At 37.9% G+C, this 21,973-nt stretch overlaps 1 protein-coding gene across 1 annotated transcript in view; it reads right to left on the bottom strand.

Annotated features, from left to right (window-relative positions):
* Nucleotides 1-212: 212 nt before the first annotated feature.
* MIPEP (mitochondrial intermediate peptidase) overlaps nt 213-21,973 on the bottom strand; it is a gene marked incomplete at both ends in the record, with an annotated part of 66,947 nt that continues 45,186 nt past the window's right edge. The window contains 3 exons of the mRNA XM_079549578.1: nt 213-307; nt 7,234-7,307; nt 8,119-8,240. Of these exons, the coding sequence (XP_079405704.1) occupies nt 213-307; nt 7,234-7,307; nt 8,119-8,240 (291 nt within the window). The remainder of the gene's footprint in view (nt 308-7,233; nt 7,308-8,118; nt 8,241-21,973) is intronic.

Genomic DNA, 21,973 nt, shown 5'->3' on the forward strand with positions numbered 1-21,973 from the left:
ATTGTCTCAAATTCTGTGCTTAAGGAATGGAAAGCCATCATCTTCATAAACAAAATCACATCATCCAATAAAATTTTTTATTCCTGTTCCACCAACGTGAATATTCAAACACATACAAGTGTTTACCAAGAAGCAAAACCAGTCACATCAACATTGTAAACACAATTATAAAGATATATGTTATCTCCCATAAAAGAATACAGTTCAATACTTCACGAGTCTGTGATAAACGTTTTGAAGTCCTGGTCTAAGTCTGAAACAAGGGCGTCCACAAAATCTTCAACTGAAGGTGACTTCTGAAGCATACCTGTAAAACCAAGACAACAGACTCTCAGCATTATCACTTGGTATCACTTTAAAAGCTTTGCCAACAATCAAGTTATTAAAATTAGCTAGCTTTTATTGTCGCAATATGACAGAGAGCTCTCTTTGTGTGTGTGTTTGTGTCAAGAAACAAATGCAATTATAATGCATAGGGAGTAGCTGATTGTATCAAGCAGCCTGGTACGTGTTATCACAGAACTGACAGGGATCAAGATCGTGAACATTTTTTTATCACTATGATCTTCCTTAGGCTGTGAATTGTATCTCTTGTAAAGGAAGGCAATCAAAACACAAGCTAAAGCAGTCACTTCCAAAAGACTGGGAGAAATCAGGGATCGGGAAGGATCTGAATCCTTATCTGCTGAGTCTCCAGATTGACACAGCCAGAGAAAAATATTGGGTTTTTTTCAGTGTTACACGCCTTAAACGTTTAATTTAATATTTAAAGTACAAACATCTCTGAAATATTACACAAGGCATGAAACATATCCAAGCATGTATTTTCAGAGTGCTGCAGTTTTAGTTCTGGTTGGTTGGTTGGTGGTTTATTTTTACAGTAGAGGGATTTACCCTTTTATCAGGAATATTCATTAGTAGGTATGCTACTTGTATCACATGGCTACAGAATAACAGACAGGGAAATTAGAACAAGAAACAACCACACACAAGTATTTTGTCAGGTAGCTGTATGAGCAGAACAACCAAAAATCTCACACCTTCCTCCCCAGAATCCCAGTTTTCATAAAGCATGAGAATCTCATTTAAATTATTGTCAGATGTTTCTTCATAACAAATACTAAATTAGTGCTGAATCTTTTCACTGCTCTTAATATTTTTGAAATTATATATGAAAATTTACTGCATTACCAAAGCAGGGAAGAAAAACAATATGGCTGCCAAATAATGTAAAATTTAATCTTCATACTACTTTGAAGTGTTCTGTTCTTTCTGACAACTGCCAACATAAATATAACCTTGTTCTACCCTTTCTGATCACTATACCTACTGCACATAATTTTGTGCTCTTTTCACATCCTCTACAATATTTGCTTTCAGTGGAAATTATAATTGCCTGCTGCTAAAAGACCGGAATCTTTTACTAAAGCACAATTATTCAAAACCCACCAGGAAACAGACCGGCTAGACGTAATTTTGAGTGAGCAACTAAAAGAAGGAATTTTCTTGCTGAGACCTCAAAGAATCCCATTTCAATCTGATTTAAACACATTGCGTGTGTCAACACAAGCTGCCATGGCCCAGGAGATAATAGTGAGCACTCAAAGGAAAACAAATCTCATACTACATGTAGATTGACTGAAATGCTGTTAGGTGATGTTTGCATGGAGATATTTTCAAAATGAAGGAGAACAGAATTAATACTTTGAAGTTCATGGTAAACTTGTAATCTACTGTTAGTAAAATTGCTGTGGAATTTTTTCTAGTTCACAGTGGAAACAGAAGCAGATGTGTTCCAACAGCAGCTACTAAGCCACACTCCCCAGAGAGCCCGCTGCAGACTGACTCCCAGGTTGCTGATGGGGGTGGCTGGGAGATACCCCTATTTGCTCCGTAAAACCCTTAGAAAAATTCCCTCAGATAAACAGTGTAAACCCTCGGTGTTTTCCTGCAGTTTGCTCAGAAGTGCAGTTTGCTCAGAAATGCCTTAAGGAGGCGACTCAGATGGCAGCCCACTGGAAGATGCATTGTCATGCATGACCAGAGGAGCTTCATCTTTCAGGGAGATGCAGTCTGGTTCCAACACTTTAAATTATTTCACCTTTTTTTTGCCTCATTTTATCTCAGGCATTTACATCTGAACAAACTGGCACTACTTCTAGAGAGTGGACAGTAAGAAGAACTTCAGAAAGGAAACTCTGCTGGTTATATACAATACAAAAATGTGAAGTTAGGTGAAATGATTTCTTTCCTGGAGGTATTTGAGAGATCTGTGGACATGGCACTAAGGGACACAGTTTCAACACGGTTTGGACTTGGTGATCTTTTTCTTGATTCTGTGTACCCTCCAATTTTTAAGATGCTCTACAAAGGAACTGTTTTTTCTGTAGCCAGTACGTTATATGCTATCAGGTATCAGCGGGACAGCATGACAGTCTAGACCACATTTTTTCTGAAAGTATAAAACCAGCCACAATGGATACAATAACCTTCACCTCTGCAAGCTCCAAAATACAAAACCTTCAACTACTGAGTTTATAAAAACCAGCCTGGCTAAATGATATTTAGCTAATTCTTTTGACATTCTAAATTTATTTTGCTGCAGACCATTCTTAAAACACTGATTGTTAGTATGTCACAGAAGAAGAAAGACAATCAGTACAACACTCAGTTATGAGGTTTGGGAAGAGACCGATGCTGTTATTATCTTTAAGTAGATTTAATGTTCCTCCTGTAGAACAATAGTGAATCATATAAAACCATTCCATCCTTGGGTGTTATGAAATGAATAAAAGAAACACAATTAACTACAATACTCTCCGATGTTCTTTAGTGCAGCTGAATACAGTCTTAGCAGATCTATCTCAAAACTTGGTACAAACTACGTTTGTTTACTCTCCACATGGTTTATATCAAATACGTAGCAGAATTCAGTTTTTTTTCTGGCAACAGAGATGTCAAATGACCTCCTAGCCCACGCTTCCAACTGTTGATAATGCAAACAGATTTCAGATTTCATGCATTAGCAATGCTGCTTTCCCATCACTGACATCAAAAGCAAACACTAGAAAAATTTGCTTTTGAAGGAGAAGGATGAATTGTAACTGAGGTCATCCCTGAAGAACTTCTGTAGTAAAACAAGCATGCCCTTATGAAATAAATAACTACAGCTTTTAGAATAGACAACTCCGAAAGAAACAGATACTGATGCCATTTTCATGTTTTAACCTCTTACACTACCCAGCTGTCCTACGAGTTGTCATGTCTTCCTTTAAACCCCACTAAAATATATCAAAGTAGGAACAGTACGTACTCAACCCTTCAGTCTAATGATTTAGTAAGGTGTCCATAAGGTCTGATGGCTGCAGTTTTAAAACACAGGAGTGTGTTTTATCCATTCAGACCAACTCCTGTTTCAGCTCAGTCTCTCCCAAGCCTAAGGCAACTGCACAGCTTATCTTCCCTGCTTTGAAGTTGTCTTTCACATTACACCACTGTGGTTAACCACACCCTTTTGAGAGCTGGTTAGCTATAACCTACAATCACTGGAAGTTGGGAGAAGAATAAAGCCTGTGGCAGAATTTGGCCTATGCCCCTTTGGAACATCAATTATTTTAAGTCCATGTACTTTGAGTTAACATATGTTATCACTACATCACCTTTACGATTTATGCATAGATTTGATACTTTCAAAGGGCCATACAAGCATTATCTGAAGATCTTTACAGCCTCTTCAAATCATAATTATTCCACCAAGTACAATTAGAGGCATAGAAAAACAAATTTTCAGACTGCATCGGAGCAAACTCATGTTTACTTACAGATTTAGGTGGTCTGATTACTATGCACGAACACAACTGAGAATGACTGTCTGCAATACGATGCAGAATTAATCAGTGAAGAATACAACTGCATGTGGGTTTTGCACATGGGCTTCTTCACAAACCTGAAGGGCAATGTGACTCCAGCAAAACTGCAGGAGAAGCACGCTCCAGAGTCTGTTCCATGCTCTCAGCTCCAAAATCACCCAGCCCTGTACTTTCCACACTGCAATTCACTTTCTGCCAATGCACCTGGGTTTCTTTCCAGCTGGGGAGTGCCAAGGGAGAGGGGGAGGGATGGTGCACACCTGAAGCTTGTTCAAACCTGCGACCAGGCCTGGAAGAGACCTAAATTCCCTGTCTTTGAGGGAGTTTGGAATCCCTAATGCCGTGTAATCCTATGAAGGAGAGCTATGCGGATATCCCACACAAACAAAGACATCAAGCTCATCTCAAACTGTATTTTCTCTTCAAGGAAAAAAGGATACCTCTTGGACAAAGCATTTTCCTTTTTTTCATTCCTCCTGCTATGTGCATGCATAAATGTTTTTGTATTTTGTCAGTTACCAAAGGGGTAAGGTAAAACGTGTCACTTCAGAAAACATTTTACAAGATTTCAAAAGGCTTTTTTTTTTTTTTTTAAATGAAAAAAAGCCACAGGAATCAAATCCAAACAAAAAGAAGTATCTTGTGTTATTCTAATGACAGGCTGGTTCAAACACGAATCTTGTCACCAACTCCACCGGATGGCAGGTCAGATCCTTTCTCTTTCTTAATCAGTACATCTACGCAATTGTGTGGGAGAAAGATGAAAAGCTAGGGTCATATGCAAGCACAAAAGAAAGACAATAGGTAGCTTCTGAGAAGGAAATAATAACAAAGGAATTGAATAAATGAAACGTGCTTGTGAAGTTATCTGTTATCAGATCAATGAATATAGCTAACTGCACAATGAGATATGGAAGCACTTCAAGGGTGAGGCTGCGTGCATGAATCCAGAAGCCAGGTTTGAGCGTGTTCCTTTAATAAAGGAAAACAAACTTCAAACCAACAGAATGTAGGTTTTTTTCAATAGGGCACTAGTGGGCAAAGAATCTGAATGGTTTCTCTGAAACAGAATAAAATCAACAAGCTGCTGGGTCTGGTGGAATTTGTCTTTAGCCAGGAAACCAGCTGTGTGCAGCACTGTAGCTGAGGAAAGCCAACCGAAGATGGAAATCAAATGTTACAGAATATCTGTAAGGAACTGGGTTACAAACAGCAAAGGGAGTCAGATGCTGTTTGAAATGGCAACCAAAACAAGTGACAAGCAATTGGTCTTATTTTTCCTCTTCAGATTCTCTTTTTTTTTCCTAATAAATACAGAATGATTAAATCTAAACATACACTAATCTTTTCCAACATTTCTGTTGTATGCTTTGATCTTAAATAATCCAAAGTAAGCAATCAAATTATTAACGTGCTAAAAGACCTGAGTCACCTGAATTTAATTTTTCACGGCGTCACTCACAACATGCTTGTTTAAATTTTACACTGTCTACAACTGGAGGTCACGACAAGCACAAGTAAGGACTCTGCAGTTAATAAAGGCATTTTTTTCTGATAATTTGATTGATCTTGAATATGTTTTTATATCTTTTTAAATTTCTGCTTAACGTAATAAGAAATTCAGAATATAGAAGTGAAAACATCTTGAAAATGTCAGCTGTTTTCTGATACAGAGGAGTTCCTCCTATCTGGTTCTCCTCAGGTGTGCGAACAGACACGCCAGCAGGTGCACTAGGAAACCTTGAAGTGACAGCAGTTCTGGTTAGTGATTTAAGAACTTAGCAATTTAAAGGAAAAAAATGAAAAGTCAGACTCCATTTCTTACACGCATTGATTTTTTTAAAGTCACTTCAGAAAAGATTATTCTACCATTAACATCAAATAGTACAACTGCAAAGAGCAAGCCCCAGATGCACAGCTATCATTTTTTCATCATTCACCACTGATCCTGTGGGCTCACTGATCTGCACAAAGTGATTCAAAAACTACAAGCACAAGGAATATGAATACAGAAATGCCTAGAACATCTGATGATCGCATTACAAGACAGGTGAACCTGTGTGCTTTCACTGAGCTTTTCCGTGCTTCATCAAATCTGGATTTCTTTTAAGCTTGAAATAAATTTGGAGTTTCTTGAACTCCAATGCCACTTCAGATTCATTTCAGCAAGAAGTTTTATCCAAAATGACTGGTGCATACTTTCAACCCCACACTGATGGTACCACGTTCCACTGTGCTCTCTCAAATACAAGAGGGGAAGACATCTCTAGGTACACAGATTTGTTAAGTCTATTCACAGTTGTATTTTGCAAATTTCAGTCAAATAATGTTTGATTCAAGAAAGCGCATTGCCAACAATTTCATTATAGCCTCTTGGGCACTCCGCTCCATGCTCAACAAGTGAAAATACATCCCAGAAACAGAAAAGATTGCTGTTTAAAAATGTTCTTTCTTCCACTGCAACATGGCTTACAATATAATTGGATTTGCTTGTAAAGATGTAATAATTGTCTTGCAACTACTTAGTCCACAATCTTGAGCTGCAGTTACACTTTTCAAGAGCAGAAAAGAGAGGTAAGTTTAAAAGATGCAAAAGGCATCCTGAAGGAAAAGTAACCCTGCAGATCAGAAAAATAAGTAGACTAATCTAGAGGATACATACATATATATATACGTATATAGAATGTTCTTTCTTTGAAATTGTATTGAGCTCATGATATAATACAGATGCATTACCACTGCATAACTTATGTGACTAAAAAAAACAATTTTCAGTCTTCAAAACTGCAGTGATCAGAAGCCGATTAATTAATATTCATAATTAACAATATCAGAGTGAATTGAAAAAGTTATTTTCCAGATTCAAAAGAGAAATGTAGTACTGAGAGGAATAAAGAACCAGATTTCCATATTACAATCTTCAGATTTCCATTTCAAGAGAATTTATATTCAAAGTAGTAATATACTTAGAGCTATTTTGACAGTGCTAAAATTGCATGGCCAGTGGAAGTTCAATTCTCGCCTACAGAACAATTAGATCTGAATTTCAGCTGTGTAAAACTTACGCATCCAAAAATCATCATCTGTTTACTTTCAAGTATGTTTTACTCTCAATTCTTTAGACTACTTTATCATATAACCCTTACAACATTTTGTCCCAACTATTCCTATGCCTGTTTTGTTCTGTGCATCACTGACTGTGACGCAAAAGCTGACAATCACTTCACTTAAATAAACAGAAAGGTTTTCTTTCACAAATCCAACAAATAAAACAAAACTGAACTATGAAGAACAAACTGGGAAATACGTTTGCATTATTTCTTTCTTGATCAAAGGAATCAAACAGTTCTAAAATTTTTTGTACCTTGAACCATAAGAATGGGCTCTTTTCCACCACCATGTGCCAGCATCTCTCTCCGATAACGCTCACCCATTGCCCTGGAAAAACACAGATGTTAGAGCCATCTGCAGGGAGCCTGCCCAGCTTTCAGCTGTATTTACTTCTAGGATCTCTACGTGATTCAAAGGCAGAGATGGAATGAGATCTTACACCCCAAAACAATGACCACCTTGATCCCATGTTGGCTCCTTTGAATTCAGATTACATTTAAAAATATACTACGACTAACTGAACTAGACACATTTTATACACACAAAGATGTGCTGATGTTCATGGAAGTTAAAATGCAAACATTTCAGCTTCGACTGTTGAAAGGGAAAAAGTTACTTAGTTATAATGCCTAGAACATACACCTATGAAGTAAGAACATTTTTATTTTATTTTTATTTTATTTAAATTTTTTGAAGTCACAATTTACCTTTTAATTTCACAAAGCAAAATGAGTAGGATAGCTATGCTTAGCTCTGAAGGTGGTGACATGAAGCTTGTTTAATACCTGCAGTTGCTTTTGATTTCAAAAGAAAATTACAATTAATCTGGTACCTATGAAAATCAAGCTCTATAATTACATCTAAATACGGATTTCAATGCCTCTCAACTGGCAAGCCTGTATTTTAAAACACAGACATGAGTTCTTTGCATCAATGATTATGTCCCAAAGTACATTTAATGTGTGGTCATTTCCTATTTTGTTACACTCTTAAAATCAACAAAAAGGCTGAAAATTAATTGGCACTGAAAAAGCCCAACCACCTATGCTGCCCCAAGCATACCGTGTTTACCCCTTTCCAGGAGTACACTACAGAAGTACAACACTACATGGTAACTCAGTATTTTCTCTGTTTTTACCTATCGAACGGATTGTGAGCAAAACACTGTTTCCACACCATGGAGGCAACGGCCCTGGACATGAGGTAGGAGTAATATTTGGCACCATAGCCCACAAGATGACTAAATCTCAGCTGCCAGGCCTGTAAGAAGAAAACAAAATTAAGAATATTGGTCATCTTTAAACCTTTTAAATTACTCTGTGGGTTCTGTTGGTTTTTTTTTCTGTTTTCTTTTAAGTACGATAGAAAAAATCTGTTAGCATTACAAAATAAAATGGTTTAAAAAAAAGAAGAAATAAAAAACCCCAAACCACCATCAGAAAACCCAGAATGAAGACATGCTTTATTCTAAGGGCATTTTTTCAAGCTAAATACTGTATATCCAATATGCTGATTATAATAATTGAAATCATACACAAATAGGGTCAGAAGGAGGGAAAAGCAAGAAGCAAAAGAAACGCAGTCAGATGTCGTAACAGCCATGCTGTTCTACTGGCCTCCAAAAGAATCACAATTACCTTAATACAAGTGACTTCATATTTTATCTATTTCCATATGGATAACAGCAGTATCACTCCTAGAAAAGCCCCATCTAAAAAATATGCACCACAAACAAGATGGTCATAGGGCCTTGTGTTTAATGCTATATCAAATACAGCTTCCCATACACCAAAAACTCATAGGTAGATGAATTACATGCACACGCAATTAATTGTTCAAAGATTTGTTTGCACCTTTAAAATTGTATATGCATAGCAGATTACCATCTGTAATTATATTGTTATTCATTTATAAACTGTTACTTTGCTTTATGACTCATTCCAGTAATGGTGGACTTCTTTTACAAAGTTCTTTGGCATCAATTATTTTTCTGTGTTTTTTCTTTTAGCAGATAAAATCAAAAGCATCGGCCTTGCTTTCACAGAAATACCCTAATTTTCTCTTTCTTTGAATGCAACAGAATAATTTAGATTGAAAGAGACCTCAGAAGGTCATGTGGTCCACCCCTTGTTCAAAGCAGAGCTAATTTGATGAGGTTTCTCTTGGCCCTGACCGGGATGAAAATATGTTTCCCTACAGGCTTAAATACATTTCTTGAACTGAAGATGATGAATCTCCAGATGAAGGAGTGGATGCTTACTCTGCTCTCTTGGCTCTCTGAGGAAATAAGAGGAGTGAACTCTCATATCTTATTTGTCCTCCTATCCACAGACAAAGAATTTAACATTATTATGAGTGTTGTCAAGATTCATTAAGTACAACAGAAAGTGGAGTTTTAAAGAAGAACTGGAAGATAAACAACAAAGTAATCTAACAGATGTTTTAAATTTAAATCCATAGCCTGTCACATTCTTCTACTCTCATCCTAAACCTAACGGCTGAAATTCTAAGGCAACCAAACTGAAAAGTGAGAGCGTATTAGGACTTTTCCAGAACTATTTATCTTTGACTGAGACTCATCTTCACACCCTGAGCCTCAATCTCTCAACTTTGGACAGCTGAAATAAACTGTTTCTTTATTCAAGAAAGTGCTGATCATCATCTTGCTCTCCACCCACCAAATCAAAGAAGCATGTCTTTTTTATCAGTCTTTTCTACCCTAAAAAAGCATCAGTGACTTATTATCCAGGTCATCATGAACAGTGGATGAGAAATTCAGTTGTCAGCTCCCTCTTCTCAAGAACAACAACTCATCCAAGCTCTGGGCAGCCTGGTCTGGTGGTTGGTGATCCTGCCCTTGACTGGGAGGTTGAAACTAGATGATCTTTGAGGTCCTTTTCAACCCAGGCCATTCTATGATTCTATGAACACTTACTATTTCTCAAAGTTAGCTGCAATTCAGCCATTCAGAGGCAGTTGCCTCCACCCTAAGACAGGTGTCAAAAATACACTGAATTTGCTATGAATGACTCCACCAGTAGCTTACACAACTATTTTAAAGCAGAAGCCTGACTTTTAGGGAAGATGAAAAAATGTTCCAGTCCTCAATTTTCCTGTGGGCTTTGTGGCATGATGATGCAAATTCTTAAGAATGACTAATTTTCTTTCTTTAAAGTAAACTTCAACTATATCATATCTCATTATAATGTAAACATACAGAAACATTCAGCTTGGATACAGATTCTCTACTTTGCTCTGAAAAATATTGTGGTTGCTGTGTTTGCATTTAATGCCTATAATTTTTCTAACTAGTCCCTTAATTATAACCATAATCACTGAACTAACAGCACAGTTTAAAACAGATCAGAGAGCCTACAGGAAAATCATGACAGCTTCTACTTTACTCCATACTAAGCTTTCAAAAGGAGGATTCAAAGTTTCAACTTGAAAGTACAACTCTCTCAGGCATGTGGAAAGCTTTACTGAAGAATTGGTTTCACATCCTCAGAAACTTAAGCAATTTTCAAATAGATCTGTTCAGTGAAAGATTCAAGTTGCTTTTTCTGCCGCAAAGAAGAATATATATCACATAAACTATAACTAGAACAGTATGTCTTCCTCAGTCCAGGTTATTTTGCTCATCTTGCCTTCTTTATGTCAAAAATCCATGAAATATCCTGGTGTAAGGAAGACCTAATCCTTTTGTAAGACATTTAATGCTCTGTGACTAAAACAGCTCATCTTCACATCTAAGCTGATCAGCTACTCCATTTATCAGGTTTACTGAAACTGTATTACAAGTAAATAATGAAAACAGCTTCTTAGCAATCTAAGACCAAAAGCTTATTTCAGTCTGCACCAAAAACAGGCCTTAATTCCCTCTGCCCATATACAAAAAATTTTGTTTGACGTTGCTATTGCTATTATACTTAAGTAAGAAACTTCACATCACTTCCTTTCAAAAGAAAAAAGGAAGGGGTACAGAAGGACCAAGCAAAGATGCTACTCATCTCTCTCTGTATACTTGGGGAAGCTCTCTAATGAAGTTTAAGTATTCAAAAATTCAGTGGTAATAGGGTGGTATCAAAAAAAAAAAAAGAAAAAAAAAAAAAGAGAGAGGAAGACTGACAAATGCAAGAGATTGAGTCAATTTGTCTTAAGCTAAACGCCAACACAGGTAAGGTATAGACAACTCTCTCTTCCTTCATTGATTCTACAACATAATTGCACTTTCAGATACCTAGAGTTACATAAGATCTCTCAGGAAAGTCCTAATCACTCTCTACAACTGCCTTAAAGCTGTGGCAAGGTGGGGATCAGCCTCTTCTCCCAGGTAGTAGCAATAAGATGAGAAGGAATGGCCTCAAGTTGTGCCAGGAGAGGACTGGATTAGATATTAGGAATAATTTCTTCTCAGAAGTGGATGGGCATTGGAACAGGCTGTCCAGGAAAGTGGTGCAGTCACTGTCTCTGGAGGTGCTTAAAGAAAGGGGAGATGTAATACTTAGGAACATGGTGTAGTGGGCAATATTGGTGGTAGACAGATGGCTGGACTGGATTATCTTAGATGATTCTTAATGATTCTATGTTTCCATGATAATAACAATTTCCAAAGGCATCACACAACTGAGATTTTTTTCATAGTGGAAACAACAACTTAGGAAATCTGATAATAAACACACTACTTCCTAGTAAGGTTTGAAGGATATATATGATTTTTAAATGTTTTCATAATCAGTACAGATTTTTCTGCGTAGAGTATGGAAAACTCTAGCACGTTGTCATTCCCTGTTCTTAACCTTTTTCAGTCCTCACACAAAGCTTCTGATAAGGAGTTTCCACAATCCCTTCATTCTCTATCTTCGGTATTTCATCATTGTTCATTATCTTTTATATTACTCAAGTACACTTTCCAATTCAATGCTGTTCTAGTAACTGACATTCCATCCCGGACTTTGTTCAAATATTTGTTTGCAGGTAACGTTAAACTGCATCCACTACTCCCACAAGGAGCGATCTGCCTGTATTAAAAAAACTGTTCCTACCTTATACAGATGAGATATAGTCAACAAAAAAATGCCAAATCACAGAATCATCTGGGTTGGAAAACAATTTCAAGATTAAGTCCAACCATCAGCTGATCTATTGAGTTCCATCACTAAACCATGACCCCTCATGCCACATCCAAATGTCTCTTTTAATTCCAACATAGAAGGGGACCCCACTGATTCCCTGGGAAGCATATGCCAATGCTTGATCATCCTCTCCATGAAGAAATTATTCCAGATGTCCAGTCTAAATCATTCCTGGTGCAACTTGAGATTTTTTCCTTATGCCTTGTCACTTGCCTCCTATGCAAAGAGACTTATGCCATAGAATTTCCTTTCAGGTAGCAGCAGAGTTGTAGAGAGCAATGAGTTCTCCCCTCAACCTCCTTGTCTCTAAACTAAACGACCCCAATCCCCACAGCCACTCCTCATAATTAGTTCCTTCACCAGCTTCACTGCTCAACATCCTTCTTCCAGTGTGGGGCCCAAAAGTGAACACAGTATTTGAGGTGCAGTCTCACCAGTGTTGCAAACAAGGGGAGAATCACTCCCCTAGTTCTGCTAGCCACACTATTTCTGACACAGGCCAGGTTGCTGTTGCTCTTGGACATCCAGGCACATTGCTGATGTGTGCTCAGCCAGCTGTTGACCAATACCCCCAGGTCCTTTTCAGTTGGGCAATTTTCCACCCACTCTTCCCCAAGCTTATGCCACTGAATGAGGTTATTATGACCCACATGCAAGATCCAGCACTTAGTCCCGTTGGTATGCTTAGGCTAGTACTCCTTTATGATCTATGATCAATAAAAAATAACCACATCACTGTAAATGCATTTAAAATTAAGTGGTTCACCTTTTAGCATGAAATTCCATTCTAATAAAACTATCTATAGATGAAAAATGACTTGATTTCATAACTATGTTATTCACAAAGCTGAATGACTTCTTCATATAAAAAAACAACTGACATATCAATTTCATTTTTGGAAGGATAAGGGCTAGACATGTAGAACTAAGGTACACTCCTTATTAAACGCTATATTTTTGGTAAGCAGCAAGAAAGTTAATGAAGATTGAGTAATCACCTACTTCAAAAAGTTCCACAAACTCATTCCAGGAGTTTATAAAACAGCACATTTTACAGCATAGCCCATGGGTTGTGATAATATGCCATTCATGGGTCATGTTCATGCCTGCTTTTTATTCAACACAGCAGACTGAAATAAAGGCGTGCAACTGATCCACTGTGTTTATTAAAAGGGTCTTTTCTCTACCAACATTATAATCTTCCCTTATAACCATGTCTGAAATGTTACCAAAGTGTGAAGGCTTTCCATTCCTTCCTGTAACGTACAAAAATATCTCACTGATACATGTGCCATACAGATAGAACATTACACCTTCCCAGGAATTTTAAATAGAGTACTTGTCGGATATACTCTCAGGGTAAGATCCAGTTCATTTTACTTAATAGCTACCTCAAACTAGGTGTCTTGCCCAAACTAGTCATGGAGGCTGCCTTTGTAGTCAGGGGACAGAAATTTCTTTTATCTCTGGAGGATGTAAGGGTATAAGACTACCACTTAAGGAAAAATCAAAATAATTTACCCCTTGTATTTAAAGTTAATACACCTATTTGAAAGTTAACACACGTCATTTCTTTTAACAACATTGTTAGTTCAGTGAAACTAAACTGGTTTGAAGACAACATAAATTAATTTAAGATTTAATAATGTGATTTCTAAACTTACTAATGTTAAGATTATCACAAAGATCAACTCATTTAAAAATTAACATGTAACCTGAAAAGACAAAATTGAAAGCAAAAAACTGCAGGTAAGTCACTACATAATTGTAATTTAAAAAGCATAATTTTTGTATAAAATCCTCCTACTTCATTTGAAAAGAAAAACAAACTACAGTAATTCTTGACTAGCACTTGGAGTTGTCAAAATGCTCTTCATCAGTTTCTGCTGTGACTTTAGCTATTTCTAGGTGTATTTTATTCCTTTTTGTATTTTTGCATCTTAAGACAAAAATCACAAGTGAGAATAAGAACCTGAAAATACCCAAAACTAAACGAAGTATTTACATCATTTAAGTCTTCTAATTACAAAATGTGTGTTAGAGTAACTACAACAACAGCCTGTTGTTGAACAGTTTCCATGAGGAACAATATTTGATGGGGATGATATTAGGTGCCACCCCCCTCCCCTTTCTTAATTAAATTTTTATTTTGGCAGGAAACTCAGTGGGGAAGCAGCCAACTTATCTCAGCGGCTACTGGGTGGAGAACTCCTGGATCTGGCAGAAAGTTGATGGTATTGCTCCTAATGCCCTTGAACTTGGCTATCAGTAGTGGTGGAACACTCATGAGAATCACAAAGAAGCTCGAGGCTCTGGTAACTTGGGAGACAGAACAGAACAGCAATTAGCATGGAAATCAGTACATTTCCCTCTGCTGAGAAGCAAGGCTTATCAATGTTAGTGAATTTCCAGCACAACAGGCTTCTGGCATGCAAATAAGCACACTGAAAATGAGCACAACAGGAGCTGGAAGTGAACAGAAAAGAATACCTGAATGGAATGGACGTACAACAATCACCGAGTCCAACTCATGGCTCCACGCAGCACCACCCAAAATCCAATCCCCATGGCTGAGAGCACTGCCCAAACGCTGTCTGAACTCCAGCACTCGGTCCTGGGCAGCTGTTCCATGCCCACCGCCCTCTGGTGCAGAGCCTTTCCCTCACCCCCAGCCGCCCTCCCCTGACATGACAACGGCTCCATGCCGTTCCCTGTCACTGTCACACAGAGCAGAGCTCAGCGCTGCCCTCCGCTCCCTGTGAGGAGCTGCAGCCGCCATCAGGCCTCCCCTCAGGCTCCGCACACATCTTACCCTTTAGAACCCTCACAACCCCCGCAGCCCTCTGGATGCTCTCTAACAGTTTTATGTCCTTACACTGTGGGGCCTAAACCTCCACTAGCTGCTCGAGGTGAGGCTGGATCAGCGCAGAGCAGAGCGGGACAATCCCTTCCATCACCCAGCTAGCTCCGCACACAAACAATACAGAGAGCTGCAGTCAACAGATCGAGAAACCAAGGCCACTTCTCAGTACAGAAAATGGGTGAATTCACTGTGTGGTGCAGATCTGACTGGATGCTGCACATCCAGCTAAGCAGATTTCCTGTTCTGATGTACTACTAGCTGTGCACACATCATTTTAATACACTGGTAGTAAAAAATACCTTTATCAAAATAAATAAAAAAAACTATTATCTGATGACCAGGAGATGTGGTCTCTTTGTTTTCCTTTGACTTGTTCATATTTTCATGGTCAAACTCATAGACTTTTTTCCCAGTTAACAACCTGCTCCTCAAAACTCAAGGATGATACTGAGAAGGTTTCACTGCAAAGAACTGCAACCACCAGAAGTCATCAAGTACTGAAATTTCAAGACTCACCCCAATGGCTCCTAGAATTCCTGTGCACATCTACTTGAATGAATGCTGTTTCCTGAGACTCTACTGCACTCACTTTGCTAGAAGCATCAAGCCTGAAGTAGATGACTGAAGAAGCTGGCCAAATAAAGCTCCTCTGGCTCTTCTTGTCTGTGTGTAGCAGCTGCAGCAAGAAGCCTAGCGCTGCCAACAGAAGCCTGGGCCATGACTGCCAGGTTCCGAGGTTCCAGCTCAGCTGCCAGGAGCACATATTTTGGGGAGGCCAAACTATCCCGTCACAGAATTTATTTTTCCACTGGTAAGTTTAAACTACTTCGCTTTATGAAATAAGAAGAGGCTTTATAGCTTAAGGAATTCTCTGCTTCATTCTGTAACAAATCAGAGTATTTCTCTCCCCTGTTTTATTAGTTACATAAGCTTGAAGCTTTGAAGACATCCTCAATTCATTCTCACTTGAAGAAACAATGAGTTTTGGGGTGCAGATGTTACAGTCTATGCCTGGGGCTACCTCTGAGGAAATCCTAGAGCGTTTGCTGAGTGGCAGAAGCAATTCTTTCAGAGGTGTGCACCTACTTCTTTGGTTAACTTACTTTCTTTATTTCTGGTCTGAACACCAAATTTTATAGAATTACATCACCATGATTCTAGAATTTCACAATTATAAAAAATTCCAATAAAAAGTTCTAAAGCCACTTCCTTTGCTGCAGTTTCTAATCTTGTTTAGAATAACAGAAAGTTAATTTCATGAAACCACATCTTGAGCTGCCCTCGTAACTTGCTTAATGTCAGCACTCCTTCGTTTTTCAGTGTCGTGCATTTCTGTGTTAGGAGTGGGAGAGAGCACAAAGTAAACCAACCCAGAGACATCACTGACATTTTAGAAAGCAAGTCAAGCAAGAGATTAGAATTTCAATTTATAACACTTCTGTGTTTTTATTATAAAACGATAAATAAATCTAGCAAGGCATGGAATGTAAATATTTTTGCAGTTGTTTACACTGGGGAAGAGGAAAGGAATTTAACATGCAATTAACCACTTAGGTGATTCAAGATATGTACCATATGGTCTCTGGATTACTTAAATTAAAGAAAAATATTTCACTTTCATTTAGAAACCATTAATGGAGTTGAACTACTACAGCAAAATCATTTAAAACTCTTCAGCCTCTTCTACCCGCAAAGGGACTGGGGGGAAGAGGGGATGTGGGAGACAACAAAGAACATCAGCATCAAAAAGTTGTACTTATGATTGCTCCACAATCCTTAAAACACAGATACAAGACAGAGATAGGGAAACTGATTTTAAATTCTGACCTCACGTCAGCATATTGAGACAGCATTTCCTATAAATATAACTAGATTGAAAAGTAAAGCCTAAAAAATCATACTAACAGACAATTCCACAGTTTCTAACATGTAATTCCATACACATACACAAACATGCAATACACAGTCAGACCATTCAATTGCCATTGAATCATTTTTAGCACTGCCTAAGTTTTCAAGGCTCATAAGCCCCAGATGACTGGATTCAGGTCGCTGAGCTCTCCTTCGGATACAGATTTCATATTGAAGCCTAAGTTTTTTATGATACATTACCAATTAAAGCAAATTTTAAGCACTGACCTGTTATTTTAAAAAAAAAAAACATCAATGCTTCTTAAAATAAGCTCTTATAAAACCCAAGAAATATGCTAAGCAATGTTGTAACTGCAAAATATTATTTGCCAGTACAACTTCATCATGTGAATTACCTGTACCTACACTGGTAGATGATAGCTGCTATATTATACAGTAATGCTCACTTACTATCTTTTGCCAAAGCCATTTCAGATAGATCGTGATTCTGAGCTTGAATCTCCCATAAAATCCAATGTGAACTTGAAGAAATGACTTCTTGGCCCTCTCTGTTTAAAGGCCAGCTCCTAGTAAGACGGAGTGATTGTACTTCTACTCTCGTTCTTTTCTGATTTGGCTGCAAGCTTTTTTACAGAGGGAAGAATTTCCCACTGTGTTTGAAGAGTATTTCATTCCAGTTCTTTAGCTTATATTTACAGAAATTATAATTAGTTTTATCTATCACTATCAAATATAGCACCAGTACTGCAATCCTGGGGAAAAACAGAAACATGAGATGTGAGAACGAAAATACGTATGACTAAACAAAGCAATCTGCATTTAAATATATATAGATATTTTAGGTATCTATAAAAACATATAGGTATCTCAAAATGTTACCAAGTGATGTATGCAACTACTTCCTGCACTTTTTTTTTCAAAATGCTACTAAACGTAAATGCTATCACTAATGTATGTTTGAGTTTCATGTGGCTAACACTGGCTAAAAGAATTTCCTTAAAAGTGCTTCATATCTTCTGATATCTGTACACACTCTGCTGCTGTAGGTAGTTGCCCAGTGAATAGTGTCATATTACCACTAGAAAACAAATCTTCACAATATATGCCATCAGTATTTTCTTTATCATAAAATGAACTCAACTCCAGAAAGACAGAAACCCAAACAAACCTTGAAGGGTGACTTTAAGAGCTTTTGAAAGATGCAGCATCTACATTCATAATGGACTGAGTAGGGCACCAATCCTTTTGAAATGGCTTTTAGCTATTAATTATTTATAGAAATATCACTCCCCTGGAGTTCACTGTGTACTTTTTTATTAATCTTTTCCTCAAACCCAGACTCTTCAACTTGATTTTATAGTATACTTTTAAGAAGGTTCGTATGAAAACTAATCCAGTGATTTGCACTTTGTGTAAACAACTCTGGTTTCCAACATGGCAAGGTAAAAGATTATTTTGAAGGGGTTACACAAACTTCAAGAGGTTGAGTAATGATGCATGACTTCATCTCTCTTCAAAACACTCAAAAAAGCTGAATAAGAGCAACATCAGTGTCTCTTCAAGTAATTTTTTTGGAGGAAAAGTAGAAAAGCAATCCATTAAGAACACCCTCTATCTTTATTATGAAACGTATGTTTCTGTGATCAAGAACCAGGGTTTCTTTAAGATTGCCTATAATGGAAATCCTGTAACTGCTGGGTGTGTCGCCCTCTTCAACAGAAGAGGGAAAAGATTAACAACTTTTAAAAGATTTGATATCAACCACAATCACATTTGTTGTATTGTCAGCCATCTTTTTTCCCTTCCACTATTGGTTGTTCATAAGAAACAACTGATCGTTGTCTCAATTCCAATTACAGGTTTTCAGTACCAGAACATACATGCTTATGTGTACCCACCTAATTTTTCTTTGCTAGAAAATTACCTTAATTTTTTCAACTTCTTACAGTGTTCATGTTTCTAAAGCTATCATCTTTCCAAATCCTTTTCTTTGTACTTCTTTTGCATTGCTTGCATCTTTTTTATGTCATTCACCTACTACAGGACACAGCACTTGGCCACTGCTAAGTCCCCAACACAAAATACCAGAACACCCAAAAAACATAAGCAAAGCTTTAGCAGCATTTCATAAATCGCGCTCTTTGGGCATTTAATGCTCTTTTAAATACGTATATATTTAATTGGTTGCAAACGATTTTAGACTTATTTTGAAAGGCTAAAAATCTCAACATTCTGAACTCTCCAAATCCTCTGGATTGTTCAACATATCCAAATACAAGATCTTGCACCTGGGTCGAACCAATTCTCACTACCAACACGAGCTGGGAGATGAAAGGGTTGAGCACAAGACCTGCTGAAAAAAAAGCTGGGGTTACTGGTGGATGGGAAGCTGGACATAAGCCAGCAATGTGCCCTCCTGGCAGAAAAAGACAACCATATCCTGGGCTGCATCAAAAGCAGCATGGCCAGCAGGGAAACAGAAGTCATGCTGCCCTTCTACTCTGTGCTGTGAGACTTCACATGGAGTACTGCATCCAGATGTGGAGTCCTCAGTATGGGGAGACAGGGACCTGCAGGAGCACATGCAGAGGAGGGACAGAAAACTGATCCAAGGGATGGAACACCTTTCCAATGAGGACAGGCTGAAAGAGCTGGGGCTGTTCAGCCTGGAGAAGGCTCCGAGGTGACCTGGCCTTTCAATATCTAATGGGGAGCTACAGGAAAGAAAGGGACAGACTCTTTAGCAGGGTCTGTGATGACAGAACAAGGGGAAATGGCTTCATGCTTAAAGAGGGGAGACTTAGATAGAAGGAAAAAATGTTTTACAGTGAAGGTGGTGAGACACTGGAACAAGTTGTCTAGACATTTGGCTGATGCCCTGTTCTTGGAGGCCTTCTTTATGACCTTTAAAGGTCCCTTCCAACTCTAAGGATTCTATGATTCTATCATGACCAGTACAAGACTGGAATACTGAAATTCAAAAACCACTTTGTTTCCATGGTCTCCACTTTTGAACTGTGGTGTACTTAATACCATTGAGCATGAGGTCAAGTTACCTTCAAATTCTTAAGAAAATGCTCTTAGGAAATAAAAAGAGGTATATAGCTCTTCTTTTGCTCTCAGGTGTTCTTGAACACTATAAACAGGAGCTGGGAATCAGGCAACAACGTCTGCTGCAGAAAGACATTTAAACCTATCTCCTCTCTGCTGGGAAGCAAGTTCTGACTCTCTGCTACACATCAAATTCTCTTCAGCTGACCAAATTACCAGATGTCTTTATATGCACCTTATTAATGAAACCTTTACGCCCTCAGCAACGATGGGCATGCCACAACTTCCTGTAGTGCCTGATAAGACTCCACAAGCAAGCATATTCCAAATGTTATGTAACATCTCATCCATTGACTTCCTCTGTGAAGAACACAACAGATGCAATCCCAGCAAGTTCAATCAAGGATCTAAGTGGGGCCTTCCAAGGTCAGGATCCCTGTCTGGGCAGAGTCCCCCCAGCTGCAGGAAAAAGAAATACTAACAATTACATTGGTGATACACCATTTTTTCATACACTTTTTCCCTCTAGGGTATCTCTAACAATAACTACCTTGTTTTCTCTTGGCAAACTAACAAATTTGGTTTTACAGATGTTTCGGTCTCTAATCAGTAGCATCCATAGGCCATTAAAAAATTCTTTTATTGCCAAAGAAAACTGCACTCTGGACAGAAGTATACAAGCATAATTAAACCTGTAACTTAATGTAATTTTTAGCACACAAGTAGAAGAGGTCCTTCTGGAATAATGCGTATTTAATGTACTAGAACAAAAAGGTATATTAGCAAGTTATTTAATCTCAAAAATATCAAAAGCCTCCCTGCATAGCAACATCTTCCCTTCTGCCACATGTAATTATAATTAAGTGTGGGGATTAATTTCAACATTACATTTTATACTCAAGTACCTATACAGAGATCCATATATTTATATGGATAGTGTACAAAGTCAAATGAAATCCTTATTGCTGTAGGAGATCCAGATCAGCACCTCCCAGCAAACCTCTGGATTAGAATGAAAAAAAGGTCATTAAGACAAACACTTAACATACAATTATATAATATACTTTTTTTTTTTTTTTTTTTTTTTTTTTTAAGAGGAACCCAAATTTCAAACCATTTTGCTATTTCACAAAGAAAATTCAGGTATGACCATTTGGGCAGCTGGTGCTTATAGCAGAACTACTTCATTACTGCAAACTCTTTCCTGTACCTGCAGGAGGCTGCAATCTTCACTATCAACTCAGACCCGGTTTATCCTGTGTCTCATATTTTGTTTCCATATTGAACCAAAACCCACAGCAGGAGATAGGAATTATTATGCTTGGCACAGGACTAACAAAGGTTTATCATTAAATTTTGATGACTGTCTCAAAGGGAAGTAGTTTTTAAGTCTGAACTTTGGGGACAGGCAGAGGACTAATCAACAGATTGGGGGGAGAAACTTCGATCATGTTTCAGGTTGATCAAAGGGTCACTTGATACTTTTTAAGAAAGCCTCTCTGGACATCTCACACTAAGGTAGAAGAGACCAGGAGTGATATGCTAAAAGCAGACAGTCATCAATTGCAAGGCAGGCCACAGTAAATGCAAACTGGCATCACTGTAGATGAGAAGTAAGCTATGATTTGAAGAAAAATCATCAGAAAAGGCAGAGCACTGCACTCCTCAGAACACACACATTTCAACACCAAGTACATTTGGGAAGATATGACAGGAAAATGTGCGGTCATTAATATCTGGTTTATTTCTTAGAATAGTAAAGAAGATTGCTTCCTTTTTAAGGATTCAAGAATCCAGCCTGTGTAAAATTACTATTCATTTTCAAAACTTAGTAACAGATCTCTGGCAACAAAACCACCAGACACTACAAAAACAGGCAAGCAGATACAGTTTCTTGTCTCGCCTGGCAGTCATCAAATTCTGGACTTAGTAAGAGAGCAACGAAATCCCAGAGGAATTTCACCTATCAAAAGCCAGCAGCAAACTAGGTATCCTTTTGGAAAGCTAAGCATTGGCCAGCCAGAAATTGAGATTTGCATTCCTCTGGAAAACAAAGTCTTGTGGAAAGTTGT

This window comes from Tetrao urogallus (genome assembly GCF_951394365.1).
Source record: "Tetrao urogallus genome assembly, chromosome: 1".
NCBI lineage: Eukaryota > Metazoa > Chordata > Aves > Galliformes > Phasianidae > Tetrao > Tetrao urogallus.